At 39.3% G+C, this 16,830-nt stretch overlaps 1 protein-coding gene across 1 annotated transcript in view; it reads right to left on the bottom strand.

Annotated features, from left to right (window-relative positions):
• ITGA8 (integrin subunit alpha 8) overlaps window positions 1-16,830 on the bottom strand; it is a 183,143-nt gene that overhangs the window by 42,917 nt on the left and 123,396 nt on the right. The window contains exon 23 of the mRNA XM_035021565.1: window positions 11,653-11,733. Within this exon, the coding sequence (XP_034877456.1) occupies window positions 11,653-11,733 (81 nt within the window). The remainder of the gene's footprint in view (window positions 1-11,652; window positions 11,734-16,830) is intronic.

Genomic DNA, 16,830 nt, shown 5'->3' with positions numbered 1-16,830 from the left:
GTGGTCAATTGTTGGACATTAATCTAGCAATTAAAAAATTGCACCCATATGAGAAACCCAACTTTAATTACCTGTTTTGATTATTGGTAAAATGAATAGAAAATTTCCTTCTTTTTTAACTGAGAAATATTGGTATCATAAATGATGGCGGAAATATATTTATAAATATTTATCTTATAAAATAGATATATAAGAATAAATACAGCTACATTACACCCTCTGCTGCCTTGGACTGAGTTATGTCTTATGGAATAAAAACAGTTCCCAATTTAAAATTTGCTTTGGGATTAAAAACAGTTTCAGTTTATTTTTGGCAAAACAAAGATAAATTAAGCTTAATGCAAGAGACAAAACTTCATATACACTAGTTGTAAATGTTAAAAGATATAAAAATAAGATAATAAAGAAATGCCTTTTTCTTCTCTGATTTTTTTTTAGTGTTTTTCTCAATGAGAAAGATGGGGGAATTAAATAAGAAATGCACACAAATGAAACATTTTGATTAGCTCCAAATATCTACCAACCAAACAGGTCACTTCTCATGAGTCAACTCATGAGTTAAAGAAGAAATCACAAAGGAAATTAGAAAACACTGTGACTGAAACCCAACATATCAACATTTTGGTATGGGCTCAAGCAATTAGAAGGCAATTTACAGAATTAAATGCTTGTGTAAGAAAAGAAGAGAGGTCTCCAGCCAATGCTCTAATTTCTACCTAGAGGAATGAGAAAAAGGGAAAATCCAACCCAAAGTGAACAGAAGGAAGGAAATAATAATAACAAAAGCAGGAGCTAATGCAAAAGAAAACAAAACAAACAAATAAAGAGAGAAAAAAGGGGTGCCTGAGTGGCTCAGTCAGTTGAGTGTCTGACTCTTAATTTCAACTCAGGTCATGAGATCAAGCCTCAGGATGGGCACCCCGCTCAGCCGGAAATCTGCTGGAAATTCCGTCTCTCCCTCTGCCCCTCATCCGCTCTGCGCTCTCTTTCTCTCTTTCCAAATAAATAAATAAATAAATAAATAAATAAATAAATAAATCTTAGAGAGAGATAGGTGGAGAGAGAGAGAGAGACAAATCAATGAAATAAAAAAACTGGTTCTTTGAAAAGTTCACTAAACTCTAGTCAGAGTGATCAGGAAAAAAATTGAGGGGAGTAAAAGATACAAATCTCCAATACAGGGAATGATGAGATCCTACATACATTAAAAAGAAAATGAGAGAATATCATGAGCAACTTTATGCCATACATGTAACACTTTAGATGAAACAGACAAATTCCTTGAAAGACAAACTGAATGTTTCCCCCTTAAGATCAAGGTAGGATCTAAAAATAAGGCAAAGATGTCTTCTTGCACCAAGTCCACTCAATCTTGCCCTGACACTCCTAGTCTGTGCAGTAAGAGAAGAAAAAGAAATAAAGCAAAAAAAAAAAAAAAAAAAAGAAATAAAAGGCATAACTATGTAGTAAACAACTTAACTTTTTCCCGAAAAGTGGTGTGGCCTTTGCCCTCCCTCAGCTTCTGGGAGGTAGTCTAAGCTCTAGAAATTTTATGCCTGAAAGATGTATCTTTGTTTTCCTGGGGGGTTTAGGTCACACTGGGTATTCTAACAACACGAGTTGGGGCGGGGGTTGCCCACATCAGAAAGACCAACAGTGTGAGTTAGGGTGGGAACTTGATCGCATCATATCAGACAACCTGGAGACTGAGATCAATTAAATGGCCAATCAACTGTTCATGCCTATGTAGTGGACCCCCAATAAAAACTGTGAACACTGAGACTTGGGGAGCTTCCTCAGCTGGGGATACTCCAGGCATGCTACTATACTATATATCCATACAGGGAAAGTAATATGTCCTGGCTCCATGGCGGATAAGAACAGAAGCCTTGTGTTTGGTACTGCCCCAGGCTCTGACTTACACACTTCTTCCCTTGGCTAATTTAATTTTTACCTTTTCCCTGTAATGAATTGTACTGATGGGTATAATAGCTTTCAGGGAGTTCTGTGAGTCCTTCTAAGTGATTTATCAACCCTGAGGGTGGTTTTGGGAAGCACACAACTCTGCAATTTGTATCAGAAGTAAGGGTGATCTCTGGTGGGTACTATTCCCTTTAACTCTGTAGTTGGCTGAACTCTTGCACATACAGATTAGATTATTAAGGAAAAAATCAAACTTTCTATTCACAGATGAAATGACAATGCTATAGAAAATTTTAGGAAATCAACAAATAATAAAGCTACTAGAATTTGTAAGCAAGTCTACCAAAATCTCAGGATACTGCTTGCATTTCAAGACTTATTATGTAGATCAGTGGAACAGAATGGAAGGAGCCTCACAGATGGATAGAGGTGTCAAGTAAATCAGTGGGGGGAGGATGGTCTTCCAGCCAATAGCGTAGCAGCAACTGGATATTCTTGGGCAACAGTGAATCTTGGGCCTTACCTCACACCAGATACAAATGCGGTATCATAGACCAAATGTAAAACTGTAAAACTTGCAGGAGAAAACATAGGAAAAAGTCTTGTGACTCTGGGCAAAGTGAAGAATTTTTCTATAAGGGACAAAAGGAGCACAAACTATAAAATATTTATTTATATATTTATGTACTTATTTATTTTTAAGGATTTATTTATTTATTTTAGGAAGAGAGGGAGAGGGCAAACTATAAAATACTTAAAAGTTGGATTTCATACAAATTAAAAACTTTTGCTTTTTGAACATCACTGTTAAGAAAATAATAAGCCAAACCATAAACTGAGAGAAAATGTTTGTAGGACATATATCTGATAAATAATTTTGTAGCCAGAGTATGTAGGGAACTTTTACAACTTGATAATAAGAAAGACAACTCAATATAAATGGGCAAAATTTTAAAAGACACTTCAAAAAAGCCTGCTAAGGGCAAATAAGTAGTGAAAAGATGCTCAATATCACTAGTCATTAGAAAACGCTAATTAGGGGCGCCCGGGTGGCTCAGTCGGCTAAGCGTCTGCCTTCGGCTCGTGTGCTGATCCCAGGGTCCTGGGATCGAGCCTTGTCGGTAGACCCCTTGCTTAGCAGGGAGTCGGCTCCTCCCTCTCCCCCTCCCTCTGTGTGCTCACTTGAGCTCTCACTCTCTCAAACAAACAAACAAAAAGACAAACAAATAAATAAATCTGAAAAAAAAAGAAAATGCTAATTAAACTCAAAGAGATACTTTCACATACTTACTAAAATGGCTAAAAACGAACAAACAAAAACAAACCTCAAGCCCATGCCTGCAAGCACGCAGCACAACTGAACTCACACTCTGCTAGTGGGAATGAGAATTGGAAATGGTACAGCCAATTTGAAACACAGCTTGCCGATTTCTTATAAAGTTAAACATACCCTTGCCATACGACTCAGCTCCATGTGTGAAAACAAATATCCCAACAAAGACCTGTATGTGAAAGCCAATAGCAGGCTTATTATTAAGAGCCCCAAACTGGAAAAAACACAAGGGTTCACCAACCTGTGAATGGATGAACAATCTGTGGGACTTCCGTACAGTGGAGTACTTCTCAGCAATAAAAAGAAACAGACCACTGATACATGTAAGAACATGGGTGTTTTTTCAAATGCATTATGCTAAGTGAAAGAAGCCAGACTCAAAAGGCTACATTCTGTATGAGTGTATTTATGTGATTTTTCTGGGAATATAGTGACAGAAGATAGATCAAGGTTGACAGAGCCTGGGGGTGGGGGCTGGGTTAACTACAAAGGTGCATGAGAAGCTATGTGGGGTGACAGAACTGTTTTGCATTGAACATCCTTGTGGTATCTTAATGCCTCAAACTGAACATCTAAAGAAATGGTAAGTTTTACTTTATTAATTTATACTTCAATAAACCTGACTTAAAAAAACCACACACACACACATCAAACCCCATAGACTGTGAAAAGGTACTTGCAACATGGGTAGCTGATAAAGGATTAGTGTCTCAACTCTAGAATAGGAAAGAGTTCCTTCCTATGAATTAATATGAAACAATTAAGTCTCTTTGTAGAAATATGACCTAAAAAATGAGCAGGAATTACCCAATTTGGCAAGAATGGAGACAACAAACACATGAAAAAGCTACTCAGTCTCATTTAGGAATCAGGGAACGGCAAATTGGACCTTGAGTTAGATAGTATTTCTCATCCAACAGATTGGCTCAAAATGAAAAATGTGACCGTTTTATGAGTTAGTTAATAACATGTAACAGTGAAAACCTTCCTCCATGTCTTGTGGAACAATAGGTAGGTATAATTATTTTGAAAAACAGTTTGGTACTATTTAATAAAGTTAAATAGTATACACTGATCCTGAAATTCTACCTCTAAGCAGGTACCCTTCTGACATTCTTCCACATGTGTACCAGAAGATAGGTACAAGGAAGTTTGTAAAAAAGGAAAAAGAAAACCCCCAAGTGTTCATCAGGAGTAGAATGGAGAAGTAAGTGTGGTGTAGCTTTACAATATTAAACTCTTCTGCAACTAAAATGAATGAACTATAGGCACATGCCCTAAAGTGGGTGAAAGTCAAAAACATTCATTTGACTGAAAAATATCACAGGGGCATAAACAAAACAAGATTTTGTGTAGCTAAGCCTCAAAGAACTCTCTCTCATAGGCTACGTAGCATGATCATTTATAACAATGGACCTGGAGACAGGCTGCCTGGACTTGCATTCTAGCTCTCCATGTCCTAGCTGTGTAGCCTTCAGCCCCTTGTGCCAAAATTTCCTCACCTGTGCAGCGAGGATACTGGTACATATTAAGATGTGCTAATGGGCTGGGGTAGCACATGGAAGGATCAAAACCGCGCTAGGTATTCTTCTTCTTCTCTAATCCACGGGGTGGGCCTCACTGGTCCCAGGAGGGCAGGCAGGGCTCCTCCCATTGAGAGCAGCAGGGGGCAGCAGTGAGAGACCATGGCTCTGACTGCAGGGGCTACAGTTGCCATCATGGAGGAGTGGGAACCACTCGGGACCGTGGAAAAGGAAAGGGAACTGGGATTGCTGGAGCCCAGTGACAATTCAGCCCAGAATACCAGTTGACGTTTTTAGCCACGTCTTTGATTGTCCTGAAGAAATAAGAATTACAATAAAATCAATGGAGTCCACACTTTCATAAGAGAACTACAGACAGGGGGCGGAGCAAGATGGCGGAGGAGTAGGAGACCTGGGTGTCGTCTGGTCTCAGGAATTCAGCTGGATGGGGATCAAACCATTCTGAACACCTACAAACTCAACAGGAGATTGAAGAAAAGAAGAGCAACAACTCTCTCATCAGAAAAGCGACCACTTTCTGGAAGGTAGGACGTGCGGAGAAGTGAATCCGAGGCGATACTCGGGAGGATAGACAGCGGGGGATGGGGCCTCCGTGGGCCGCTTCTGGCAAGTGATAGAGCCGCGGAGCACAAAATCGGAACTTTTAGAAGTCGGCTCTGCTGAGGGACGTCGCTCCGGTGGCTAAGTGGGGGGTGGAACCCTCCGGGACAGTGTGGTCTCAGGACCCTCGGGGTCACAGAAAGACTGGGGGTGCCTGAGTGTGGCAGAGCTCCCAGGTAACGGAGCAGGGAGGCCGGCTGCAGAGGCGGAGCCCAGGCGCGGGCTCTCAGCTCGGGGTTGCCATAGACCGTGATCCGCGGCCCAGTCGGGCAACTGCTCCTCCAGCAGGGACCCAACAAGCGGCAGATCCGGGGAGACTCACCTTCCTCCCCCGGGAGGAGCCGTGCGGGAGTGCACCGCAGGGATCTGCTGGGCTTGGAGACTCCACATGGGGTTATAAGCCAGAGATAGAAACGCTTGGTCACAGGCCGGGGGAGCACAGAGTGCGGCCAGAGACGGGGAGATGGGAGTGACTGACTACTTTTCTCTGGGGGTGCACTGAAGAGCAGGGCCCAAGTTCTCTGCTCCTCCAGGTGGAGATTGGGAGGCTGCCATTTTCACTCTCGGCCTCCAAAGCTGCATGGAAAGCTCGCAGGGAACAAAAGCCCCAGAGAGCAAACCCGAGCAGATTACTTAGCGCGGACGGCAAGGGCGGGGCAGTTCCGCCTCCGGCAGAGACATTTGGGAACCAGGCCCCTCCCCCAGAAGATCAGTGAGAACAGCCAGCCAAAACCAAGTTTACCAATCAATGAGACCGGCAGAACTCCAGTGCTAGGGGAATAATGCACATAGAATCCATAGCTATTTTCCCATGATTCTTTAGTCTTTCAAAGTTAATTTTTTTTTTTTTAAAGATTTTACTTATTTATTCGACAGACAGAGACATAGCAAGAGAGGGAACACAAGCAGGGGGAGTGAGAGAGGGAGAAGCAGGCTTCCTGCGGAGCAAGGAGCCCGATGCGGGGCTCGATCCCAGGACCCCAGGATCATGACCTGAGCCGAAGGCAGACGCTTAACGACTGAGCCAGGTGCCCCAAAAGTTAATTTTTTTTAATTGTCTTTTTTTTTGAATTTTTCTTTTTCCCTTTTCCAACGAACATCTTATCAATCCCTTTTTTAAAAAACATTTTCATTTTTCATTTTTAGAGTCATATTCTATCCCTTCATAGTAGTTACCCTTATTTTTGGCATATATATATAAGTTGTTCTCTCTTTAAAATTTTGAGATACAGTTTCTTCTAACAGATCAAAATATACCCTAAATCTCTAGTGTATGGCTTTGTTCTAGTCTCCTGCCTGATCACATTCTCTCCCTTTTTTTCCCCTCTTTTTTCTTTAAATCCTCTTCTTTCTTTTTTCAAACAACTTCTTATCAATTCCTTTTATAATTTTTTTAATAATTTTCATCTTTACAGTCATATTCCATCCCTTCATCGTATCAACCCTTATTTTTGTACATATATAAGTTTTTTTTCTTTAAAATTTTGGGAGGCACTTTCTTCTAACAGACCAAAATACACCTATATCTAGTGTGTGGCACTGCTCTATGCACCAGCCTGATCATATTTGATCATATTCTGGGTTTTTTTTGTTATGTTTTTGTTTGTTTTTATCTTTTTCTTTTTCTTTTTCTCTTTCTCTTTCTTCTTTCTTTCCCTTCTTTTCCCCTGGCTTCAGGTCTTTCCTGATTTGCTTAGAGTATATTTTCTTTTTTAAGATTTTATTTATTTATTTGACAGAGAGAGAGACAGTGAGAGCAGGAACACAAGCAGGGGGAGTGGGAGAGGGAGCCTGATGCGGGGCTCGATCCCAGGACCCTGGGATCATGACCTGAGCCAAAGGCAGCCGCTTAATGACTGAGCCACCCAGGCGCCCCATAGAGTATATTTTCTGGGGACGTTGTTACCCTGTTAGCATTTTGTTCTCTCATTCATCTATTCTCCTCTGGACAAAATGACAAGACGGAAAAAATCACCTCAACGAAAAGAACAAGAGGTAGTACCGACTGCCAGGGACCTACTTAATACGGACATTAGTATGATGTCAGATCTAGAGTTCAGAATCATGATCTTAAAGATACTAGCTGGGCTTGAAAAAAGCATGGGAGTTATTAGAGAAATGCTTTCTGGAGAAATAAAAGAGCTAAAATCTAACCAAGTCAAAATCAAAAAGGCTATTAACGAGATGCAATCAAAAATGGGAGCGCTAACTGCTAGGATAAATGAGGTAGAAGAGAGAATCAGTGATATAGAAGACCAAATGATGGAAAATAAAGAAGCTGAGAAAAAGAGAGATAAACAACTACTGGATCACGAGGGCAGAATTTGAGAGATAAGCGATACCATAAGACGAAACAACATTAGGATAATTGGGATCCCAGAAGAAGAAGAAAGAGAGAGAGGGGCAGAAGGTATATGGAGCAAAATATAGCAGAGAACTTCCCTAATTTGGGGAAGGAAACAGGCATCAAAATGCAGGAGGCACAGAGAACCCCTCTCAAAATCAGTAAAAATAGGTCAACATCCCGACATCTAATAGTAAAACTTACGAGTCTCAGAGACAAAGAGAAAATCCTGAAAGCAGCTCGGGAGAAGAGATCTGTAACCTACAATGGTAGAAACATTAGATTGGCAACAGACCTATCCACAGAGACCTGGCAGGCCAGAAAGGACTGGCATGATATATTCAGAGCACTAAATAAGAAAAATATGCAGCCAAGAATACTATATCCAGCTAGGCTGTCACTGAAAATAGAGAAGAGATAAAAAGCTTCCAGGACAAACAAAAACTAAAGGAATCTGCAAAAACGAAACCAGCCCTATGAGAAATATTGAAAGGGGTCCTCTAAGCAAAGAGAGAGCCTAAAAGCAACATAGACCAGAAAGGAACACAGACAATATACAGTAACAGTCACCTTACAGGCAATACAATGGCACTAAATTCCTATCTTTCAATAGTTACCTTGAATGTAAATGGGCTAAATGCCCCAATCAAAAGATACAGGGCATCAGAATGGATTAAAAGACAAGACCCATCAATATGTTGTCTGCAAGAGACTCATTTTAGACCAAAGACACCCCCAGATTGAAAGTGAGGGGGTGGAAAACCATTTCCATGCTAATGGACACCAAAAGAAAGCTGGGGTGGCAATCCTTATATCAGACAAATTAGATTTTAAACCAAAGACTGTAATAAGAGATGAGGAAGGACACTATATACTACTTAAAGGGTCTATCCAACAAGAAGATATAACAATTGTAAATACTGATGCCCCTAACATGGGAGCAGCCAATTATATTAGCCAATTAATAACAAAAGCAAAGAAACACATTGACAACAATACAATAATAGTGGGGGACTTTAACACCCCCTCACTGAAATGGACAGATCATCTAAGCAAAAGATCAACAAGGAAATAAAGACTTTAAATGACACACTGGACCAAATGGACTTCACAGACATATTCAGAACATTCCATCCCAAAGCAACGGAATACACATTCTTCTCTAGTGCCCATGGAACATTATCCAGAATCGATCACATCCTAGGTCACAAATCAGGTCTCAACCGGTACCAAAAGAATGGGATCATTCCCTGCCTATTTTCAGACCACAATGCTTTGAACTCAGTCACAAGAGGAAAGTCAGAAAGAAGTCAAATACATGGAGGCTAAAGAGCATCCTACTAAAGAATGAATGGGTCAACCAGGAAATTAAAGAAGAATTTAAAAAATTCATGGAAACCAATGAAAATGAAAACACAACTGTTCAAAATCTTTGGGATGCAGCAAAGGCAGTCCTAAGAGGAAAGTATATAGCAATACAAGCCTTTCTCAAGAAACAAGAAAGGTCTCAAATACACAACGTAACCCTACACCTAAAGGAGCTGGAGAAAGAACAGCAAATAAAGCCTAAACCCAGCAGGAGAAGAGAAATAATAAAGATCAGAGCAGAAATCAATGAAATAGAAACCAAAAGAACAGTAGAACAGATCAACGAAACTAGGAGCTGGTTCTTTGAAAGAATTAACAAGATTGATAAACCCATGGCCAGACTTATCAAAAAGAGAAGAGAAATGACCCAAATCAACAAAATCATGAATGAAAGAGGAGAGATCACAACCAACACCAAAGAAATACAAACAATTATAAGAACATATTATGAGCAACTCTATGCCAGCAAATTAGATAACCTGGAAGAAGTGGATGCATTCCTAGAGATGTATCAACTACCAAAACTGAACCAGGAAGAAATAGAAAACCTGAACAGACTTATAACCACTAAGGAAATTGAAGCAGTCATCAAAAATCTCCCAACAAACAAAAACCCAGGGCCAGATGGCTTCCCAGGGGAATTCTACCAAACATTTCAAGAAGAATTAATACCTATTCTTCTGAAACTGTTCCAGAAAATAGAAATGGAAGGAAAACTTCCAAACTCGTTTTAGGAGGCCACCATCACCTTGATCCCAAAACCAGACAAAGACCCCATCAAAAAGGAGAATTATAGACCAATATCCTGGATGAACATGGATGCAAAAATTCTCACCAAAATACTAGCCAATAGGATCCAACAGTACATTAAAAGGATTATTCACCACGACCAAATGGGATTTATCCCTGGGCTGCAAGGTTGGTTCAGCATCCGCAAATCAATCAACGTGATACAATACATTTACAAAAGAAAGAACAAGAACCATATGACCCTCTCAATAGATGCAGAAAAAGCATTTGACAAAGTACAGCATCCTTTCTTGATCAAAACTTCAGAGTATAGGGATAGAGGGTCCATACCTCAATATCATAAAAGCCATCTATGGAAAACCACAGCAAATATCATTCTCAATGGGGAAAACCTGAGAGCTTTCCCCCTAAGGTCAGGAATGCGGCAGGGATATCCACTCTCATCACTGCTATTCAACATACTATTAGAAGTCCTAGCTACAGCAATCAGACAACAGAAAGAAATAAAAGGCATCCAATTCAGCAAAGAAGAAGTCAAACTCTCACTATTTGCAGATGATATGCTACTTTATGTGGAAAACCCAAAAGACTCCACCCCAAAACTGCTAGAACTCATACAGGAATTCAGCAAAGTGGCAGGATATAAAACCAATGCACAGAAATCAGTGGCATTCCTATACACCAACAACAAGACAGAAGAAGGAGAAATTAAGGAGTTGATCCCATTTACAATTGCACCCAAAACCATAAGATACCTAGGAATAAATCTAACCAAAGAGGCAAAGGATCTGTACTCAGAAAACTATAAAATACTCATGAAAGAAATTGAGGAAGACACAAAGAAATGGAAAAACATGCCATGCTCATGGATTGGAAGAACAAATATTGTGAAGATGTCAATGCTACCTAGAGCAATTTACACATTCAATGCAGTCCCCATCAAAATACCATCAACTTTTTTCAAAGAAATGGAACAAATAATCCTAAAACTTGTATGGAACCAGAAAAGACCCTGAGTAGCCAGAGGAATGTTGAAAAAGCAAAGCAAATCTGGTGGCATCACAATTCCGGACTTCCAGCTCTATTACAAAGCTGTCATCATCAAGACAGCATGGTACTGGCACAAAAACAGACACATAGATCAATGGAACAGAATAGAGAGCCCAGAAATGGACCCTCAACTCTATGGTCAACTCATCTTTGACAAAGCAGGAAAGAATGTCCAATGGAACAAAGACAGTCTCTTCAACAAATGGTGTTGGGAAAATTGGACAGCCACATGCAGAAGAATGAAACTGGACCATTTCCTTACACCACACACAAAAATAGACTCCAAATGGTTGAAAGACCTCAATGTACAAAAATGTAAATCCCAGAAACCCTCACATCTAAGAGTTAGCCATTTGTTCAACTCAAGATGTAGAATGATAAGGCTGAGTTTTCATTATTCCAAAATAATTACTGGCGAAGTGAGAGTTTTGGGCAATCACAGGTTTGTTGATTTTATCTGACTTCTTATCACTAGTTTTTATAGTCTGATTACTGATCTGTCAGTTTGGGGAATAAAGTGATCTCTTGTTTTGATATCCTTTGAGTTAATTACCATATAGGGTTTACTCTAGTTTTCAATGGAAGTCTAATGATGGGTAGAAAAGAATGAAAATTTATAACCAAAATGAATTGTGATTGCTAATGCATTAGGAAAATACCGTATAATTTTTACTAGTGTTTTTTCATAATTAAAGCTATTATTACAGTATAACTACTACAATGACTTGATTATTACTTACCCTCTTATTTCTACTTGAGCTACAGCAGTGATGTTGATTTGCAGGCTCACAAAATTGCTGTCTGGGTTGTCCTTGTTGGAACTAAAACACAAGGACAATATGATTTAAATATATTTTTTCAGACATGTTACAATATACCACCATAACGTTCTGTAGATCAAAAGAACAACAAACATTACTAATACAATCATTCAGGAAACAATGGCATATCCATTCTACAAAATCATAACCATTTGAAAATGGAAATGCTAAGATTCTTTATGAGTAAAAGGAATGTAATAACTTTCCATGAAAAGACATCTTATCTGAAAACACAACAGACATCTAGAAAAGCTAACCCTTTTTTGTTTCAATGGCTAAACCAAGAAGGCAGCGAGCTGAGTTCATTTTCCGGCTTCTACCTTGGACACATTCCTTACTTCTCCGTGCATCAAGTTCATTGCCCATTAAATGGGAACGGAAGGCACAATCAACTCCTGATTCTCCATGCTAATAAAGAAGAGAACTAGAATGGATAATCTAAGAGCAGCACATAATGGAAAAAGCGTTTGTGTTTGCCTCTGGAATGCATCACACCATACATTGTTTTGGCAGCAAATTTATCTTCCTTATGGTTTATTTCTGCAGTAATATTAAAATAAGTGTACATTCACTGCATGCTCACTGGCTGACTAGGGTGGGGGGCGAGAGTGAATTGAAATCATAGCCAATGGCGGGAAGAAGCAAGACCCTAGGAATTTGGGCAGCTCATGTTAAGGCATTTAGGAGATGACATAGATGTTGTCAGGTGCATCAAGAATCTCAGGATAGAAAGTGCGTGTTTGATAATGTTTCTTTGAACAGTGGCAAAATTATTTTTAAGTCTGCTGTTTTTTTTCTCTCAAGCAAATATAATTACTATGAAACTTAATTTTTAAAAAAAAAGATTTATTTATTTATTTTAGAGAGAGAGAGCGTGGGGGGATTGAGGAGCAGAGGGAGAGGGAGAGAGAAACTCAAAGCAGATTCCATGCCGAGTGCAGAGCCCGGGGTGGGGCTCAATCTCACGACCCTGAGCCGAAACCAAGTTAACCAATGCTTAACTGAATGTGCCTCCCAGCTGTGCATACATATGAAATTTAATTTTTAAAAAATGCATGTTAAGCATCCAGTCCTGTCAGGAAAATGAAACATGTTCTCACAAGAGGCTGGACCAGTAGCTGAGCTTTGAATGCAGACACCATTTGCTTTTATAACCCCATTGTGCTTTCCCTAGAGTCACCCTCATATCCCAAAGATAATGCAGCTTTCAGCAAACAGATGTGGTCACATCACCACGGACAGGTCATGTTTATATCCAGGTCTCATTAAGAAGAGAAAGCCTCCTCTTTTCATCATCAACTTTCATGCAGATTCAATGATAAGCTTTCACACTGCAGTGGTGGTAATGGGGTATGTTCTGACTGGCTTTTGAAGCTTTCCAAATGTGGGAGCTGGAGAGATGATAAGAGCCGGCTTTCAAAGGAGGAGCAGACAGAATCGTTCCCACAATGCTTTTTGAAAAGCCTTGTCTGATTGTTTATACTGATAAGGCCACTTCAACCACAAACACACATAAAAGATATAAACAGGCCAATGTCAGGCTCATTTCCTGTCATGGCGCATCACGGCTAACCTTGTGATGAGTCTAGGGGGGCTTGTTCATCAAAGTTTCAACCCCAGTTTCCAGGCCACTTTATTATTATCACATCTGGGGAAAATCAGTCAACTGAAGAGTTTTGTTTTATATTTTAATTACTGAATTGCTAACCAGCAAGAAGTCATTAAGTAATTCTACTTGTCACACATTGTGTAGTTCCAAATGCATGACGGGAAACTCTTTAGTTTAGAAATTTAAGTCTCATTGTTCCACACATTACCCAGACTTGGTTCAATTTTCTAGTTCTCACTGCTTTGCAGCAGTGGATATACAAATTAAGAAAAAAAAGTTTCATTTAAGCTGTCCCATAATGTCATTGCATTTTGTTTCCACGTGGTCGAAATGACACAATTGCCTTTACTCACAACACCCTGAAAATGTAAATAGGTGTCAGGCACTGAAATCATCTTCGGACCGAAGTCTCATCAGAAGCTGACAGAGGCTATTTTGCAAAATAATGAGAGCAACGGCAGATGTGGAGACTAGATCTGGCCGGCTACTCAAAGTTGTCCTCTGTCACACAGCCTTGTCATGACATTTGGTGCTGTAATCAACCAGCAGTATCAACAGTATGTCCTGGTAAGAAAGGCACTGGGCTTGATATATAACTTAGATGCTTCCTTGACCTCTTTCCTGGAAGGAAACCTCCCTCGCTAATACCACTGCTATGTTCAAACAAGCAATCCATCACCCACCGCCTGGACGCTGAGCTATTTATTCTGCTGGTGCTAGTTCTACGCAGGAATGATGGATTTCCTCTCCATGACTACACCCTATGTCATGCACCAAGGATAAACATATTTTTTACTTATTGCTCTGATGCTATTTTCTTTCTCCTTAATGTTTCCTATTTTCTGTTTTCTAACATTCCCTCTGTGCTTTCTGTGGTCTTTGGAACGTCAGCAAATACAATACGATGTTCATTTCACCACGGCCGAGGAAGCGATGTCAATGACATCATGAAGACCTATTTGTATGTGGGAACTGCGATCTGAGACCCACTGTACTCAGGGAGGAGAACGTTTACATGTCACACAGAGCCACGGCGTGAAGAGACCATTTAATGCAAACATTTGGTAACATGAACTATTTTAAGTTTATTAATAAATAAAGCCCCGTTTCTCTTTTGGGTTCTGTTTGTGGAAAAGGACATTAAATGTGGGTAACAGTGGTCAATGTGGTCAAAAGCTTAAGAATTTAGACTTCAGAGCATTTGGTTTAATTTATTTTTGGTTTTAACACATTTAAATTGAATGCAAACTGTCCATTAAATACTTATTTATGTCCTTGGAAAGCATGTAGATAAATGCTCACCTCAGTGTTAAGTATTCTCAAACATTTTCATCTCTGAAATGTCTGTTTTGGGAATTTGATGGTTTATGTATGTCCCTGTAGTCTCTCTGGTTCTTCATTTCTGCATTTTTATATATATTTTTCAAGATAATGTTAAAATAGTCATGAGTTTCTATAGCATGTAAGGATAGAATATAATCACTGTCCATTCTTTTAGATGAAGGGGGATGTTAAAATGTGGCCATTTCTATTTTCCGTCAAATTTAGCACTTCATTGCTGAATTCACTATTTGAATGATGATCTCCAGGATGGATTTGGGGAAGGCATTTAGAACATCATTTGGTGTCCTTTGCTCCTTGAGTGAATTACTAGTTGCATTCATTCTGTTACCTGTAACTGTAATCAAAAGTAAGAAGGATGTGTCAAGGAATTTGCTTTACATCTTTGTACCAGATTTTCTTTCTGAATAAAGGGTTTATATTTCATGAGAGATGTATCTTCATGTCATTGCAGGACCAATGTCACAGACAGTAATGGTGAGAAAAAGAAACTTCAGGCTACTGTCTGGAGTGATGGTGGTCCTCACTATGGAGTGCCTTTACTTTTTTTCTTTTTTTCTGAAAACTTACAGATATTTCCCAAATGAAAATATTTAGGACTACCTGAAACTTTTGGAAGATATGCATTTATATTGATACAAAGAAGTGATTTAATAAGCTTTTGGTAAAATGATATTACAGAATTCATTCTGTCTGCATCTCATCACTAAGATGGGTAAAAATTTTTAAAAATCTCTAGCAGAAAATAGCAAGTTAAATTTTAAAAAAGACCTAATTAAGGTCAGAAAAGGACCTAAGGTAAGTTAGAAAACCTTCCTTCTTAGAAATCTATCATAAAATTTAGGGGATGTGGTTTGTGATATTGGTTGTAGATTTTTAAAAAATTTTTAAAAAGATTTATTTCTTTGAGAGAGAGAGAAGAGAGAGAAAGAGAGAGAGAGAACATGAATGGGAGGGGCTGAGGGAGAGGGAGAGAATCCAAGCAGATTCCATGCTGAGCGTGGAGCCCAATGCGGGGCTTGATCTCAGGACCCTGAAATCATGACCAGAGCCAAAACCAAGAGTCAGTTGCCTGGCCAACTGCGGCATCCAGGTTCCCCCAGGTTGTAGATTTTAAAAATCTGCTATATTCTTATAGAGTTTATATACTTTTAAAAAACTCTAAACCTTTAATCAAAGCAGCTATTAAAAAGTAATCCATTGCACAAAGTTAACACTCTCCAATCACTTCTTACAGGACAGAAGGTAAGTTTAGAGATTGAATCACACTGCACACTAGTATTTGAGAACCAAACTGTAGAGACGGACTTCAGAGTTGTGTTATAGTTAGAATAAGGGTCCACCACACTGAACAAATGCTGTTTATATCAATGCTGTTCAGACATTTAAAATTGCAGACCACAAAAGAAATATAGACATTTCACAGGGTATCTTACTATACACATTTATATTTATCTAATTGGATTGTTTCATGAACAGGACTCTGGTATATTACATTCTATTCAATCTCCTTTTCTTTTAATACTGGCCTGGAGCCATTAAATTGATCCCATTACTGGCTAATGGGTTGAAGTCCACAGTTGGGCTTTCATGCACACTGCTCCCTACAAGACTTCCCACTCATTAAATATTATTTTCAGCCATGAAGGAGCAAACGGAATAGACAGTGAAAAAGTAGTTACACTTGAACATCTGTAAAGGGTCAGTCTTAGGAAAAAGGGGCAGCTACTTACCTGCTTTGGCTTGTAGTTACCAGAGAAGGCCCTGAATGAAGGCTCTGAATGAATATATGATCACACCTGCTTCCTGCCGTGGTGCTCACAATGAAACTATCAGAGACTCATTGGTTCTTGAAGAGTTAGATTTCAAGATTGCAAATGCATAATCTATGCTTTTTTGCAAAAATTTTATTCTCAGGGATTAGCCGACCCCCAGCTGAGAGCATGGTGGGTATGTAGTAGGGTGTTGGTGAGGGTGGGAGAAGGGAAGTGAATCAGAATGAGGAAAAATGGAGGTAAATGCGAGTGGGAGGGTACCCAGGCCAAAATTTTTAGTAAAATAACTTGGCCTATAGAATAGATCTCTTTTCTAAAATAATAAAAATAAATAAATAAATAAATAAATAAATAAATAAATAAATAAATAAA

The sequence above is a fragment of the Mirounga leonina genome, unplaced genomic scaffold, assembly GCF_011800145.1.
Source record: "Mirounga leonina isolate KUSES-001 unplaced genomic scaffold, KU_Mleo_1.0 Mir_175, whole genome shotgun sequence".
NCBI classification, from domain to species: domain Eukaryota; kingdom Metazoa; phylum Chordata; class Mammalia; order Carnivora; family Phocidae; genus Mirounga; species Mirounga leonina.
The sequence above is the reverse complement of the archived record's forward strand: the minus strand, read 5'-3'. Positions and strand labels throughout refer to the sequence as shown.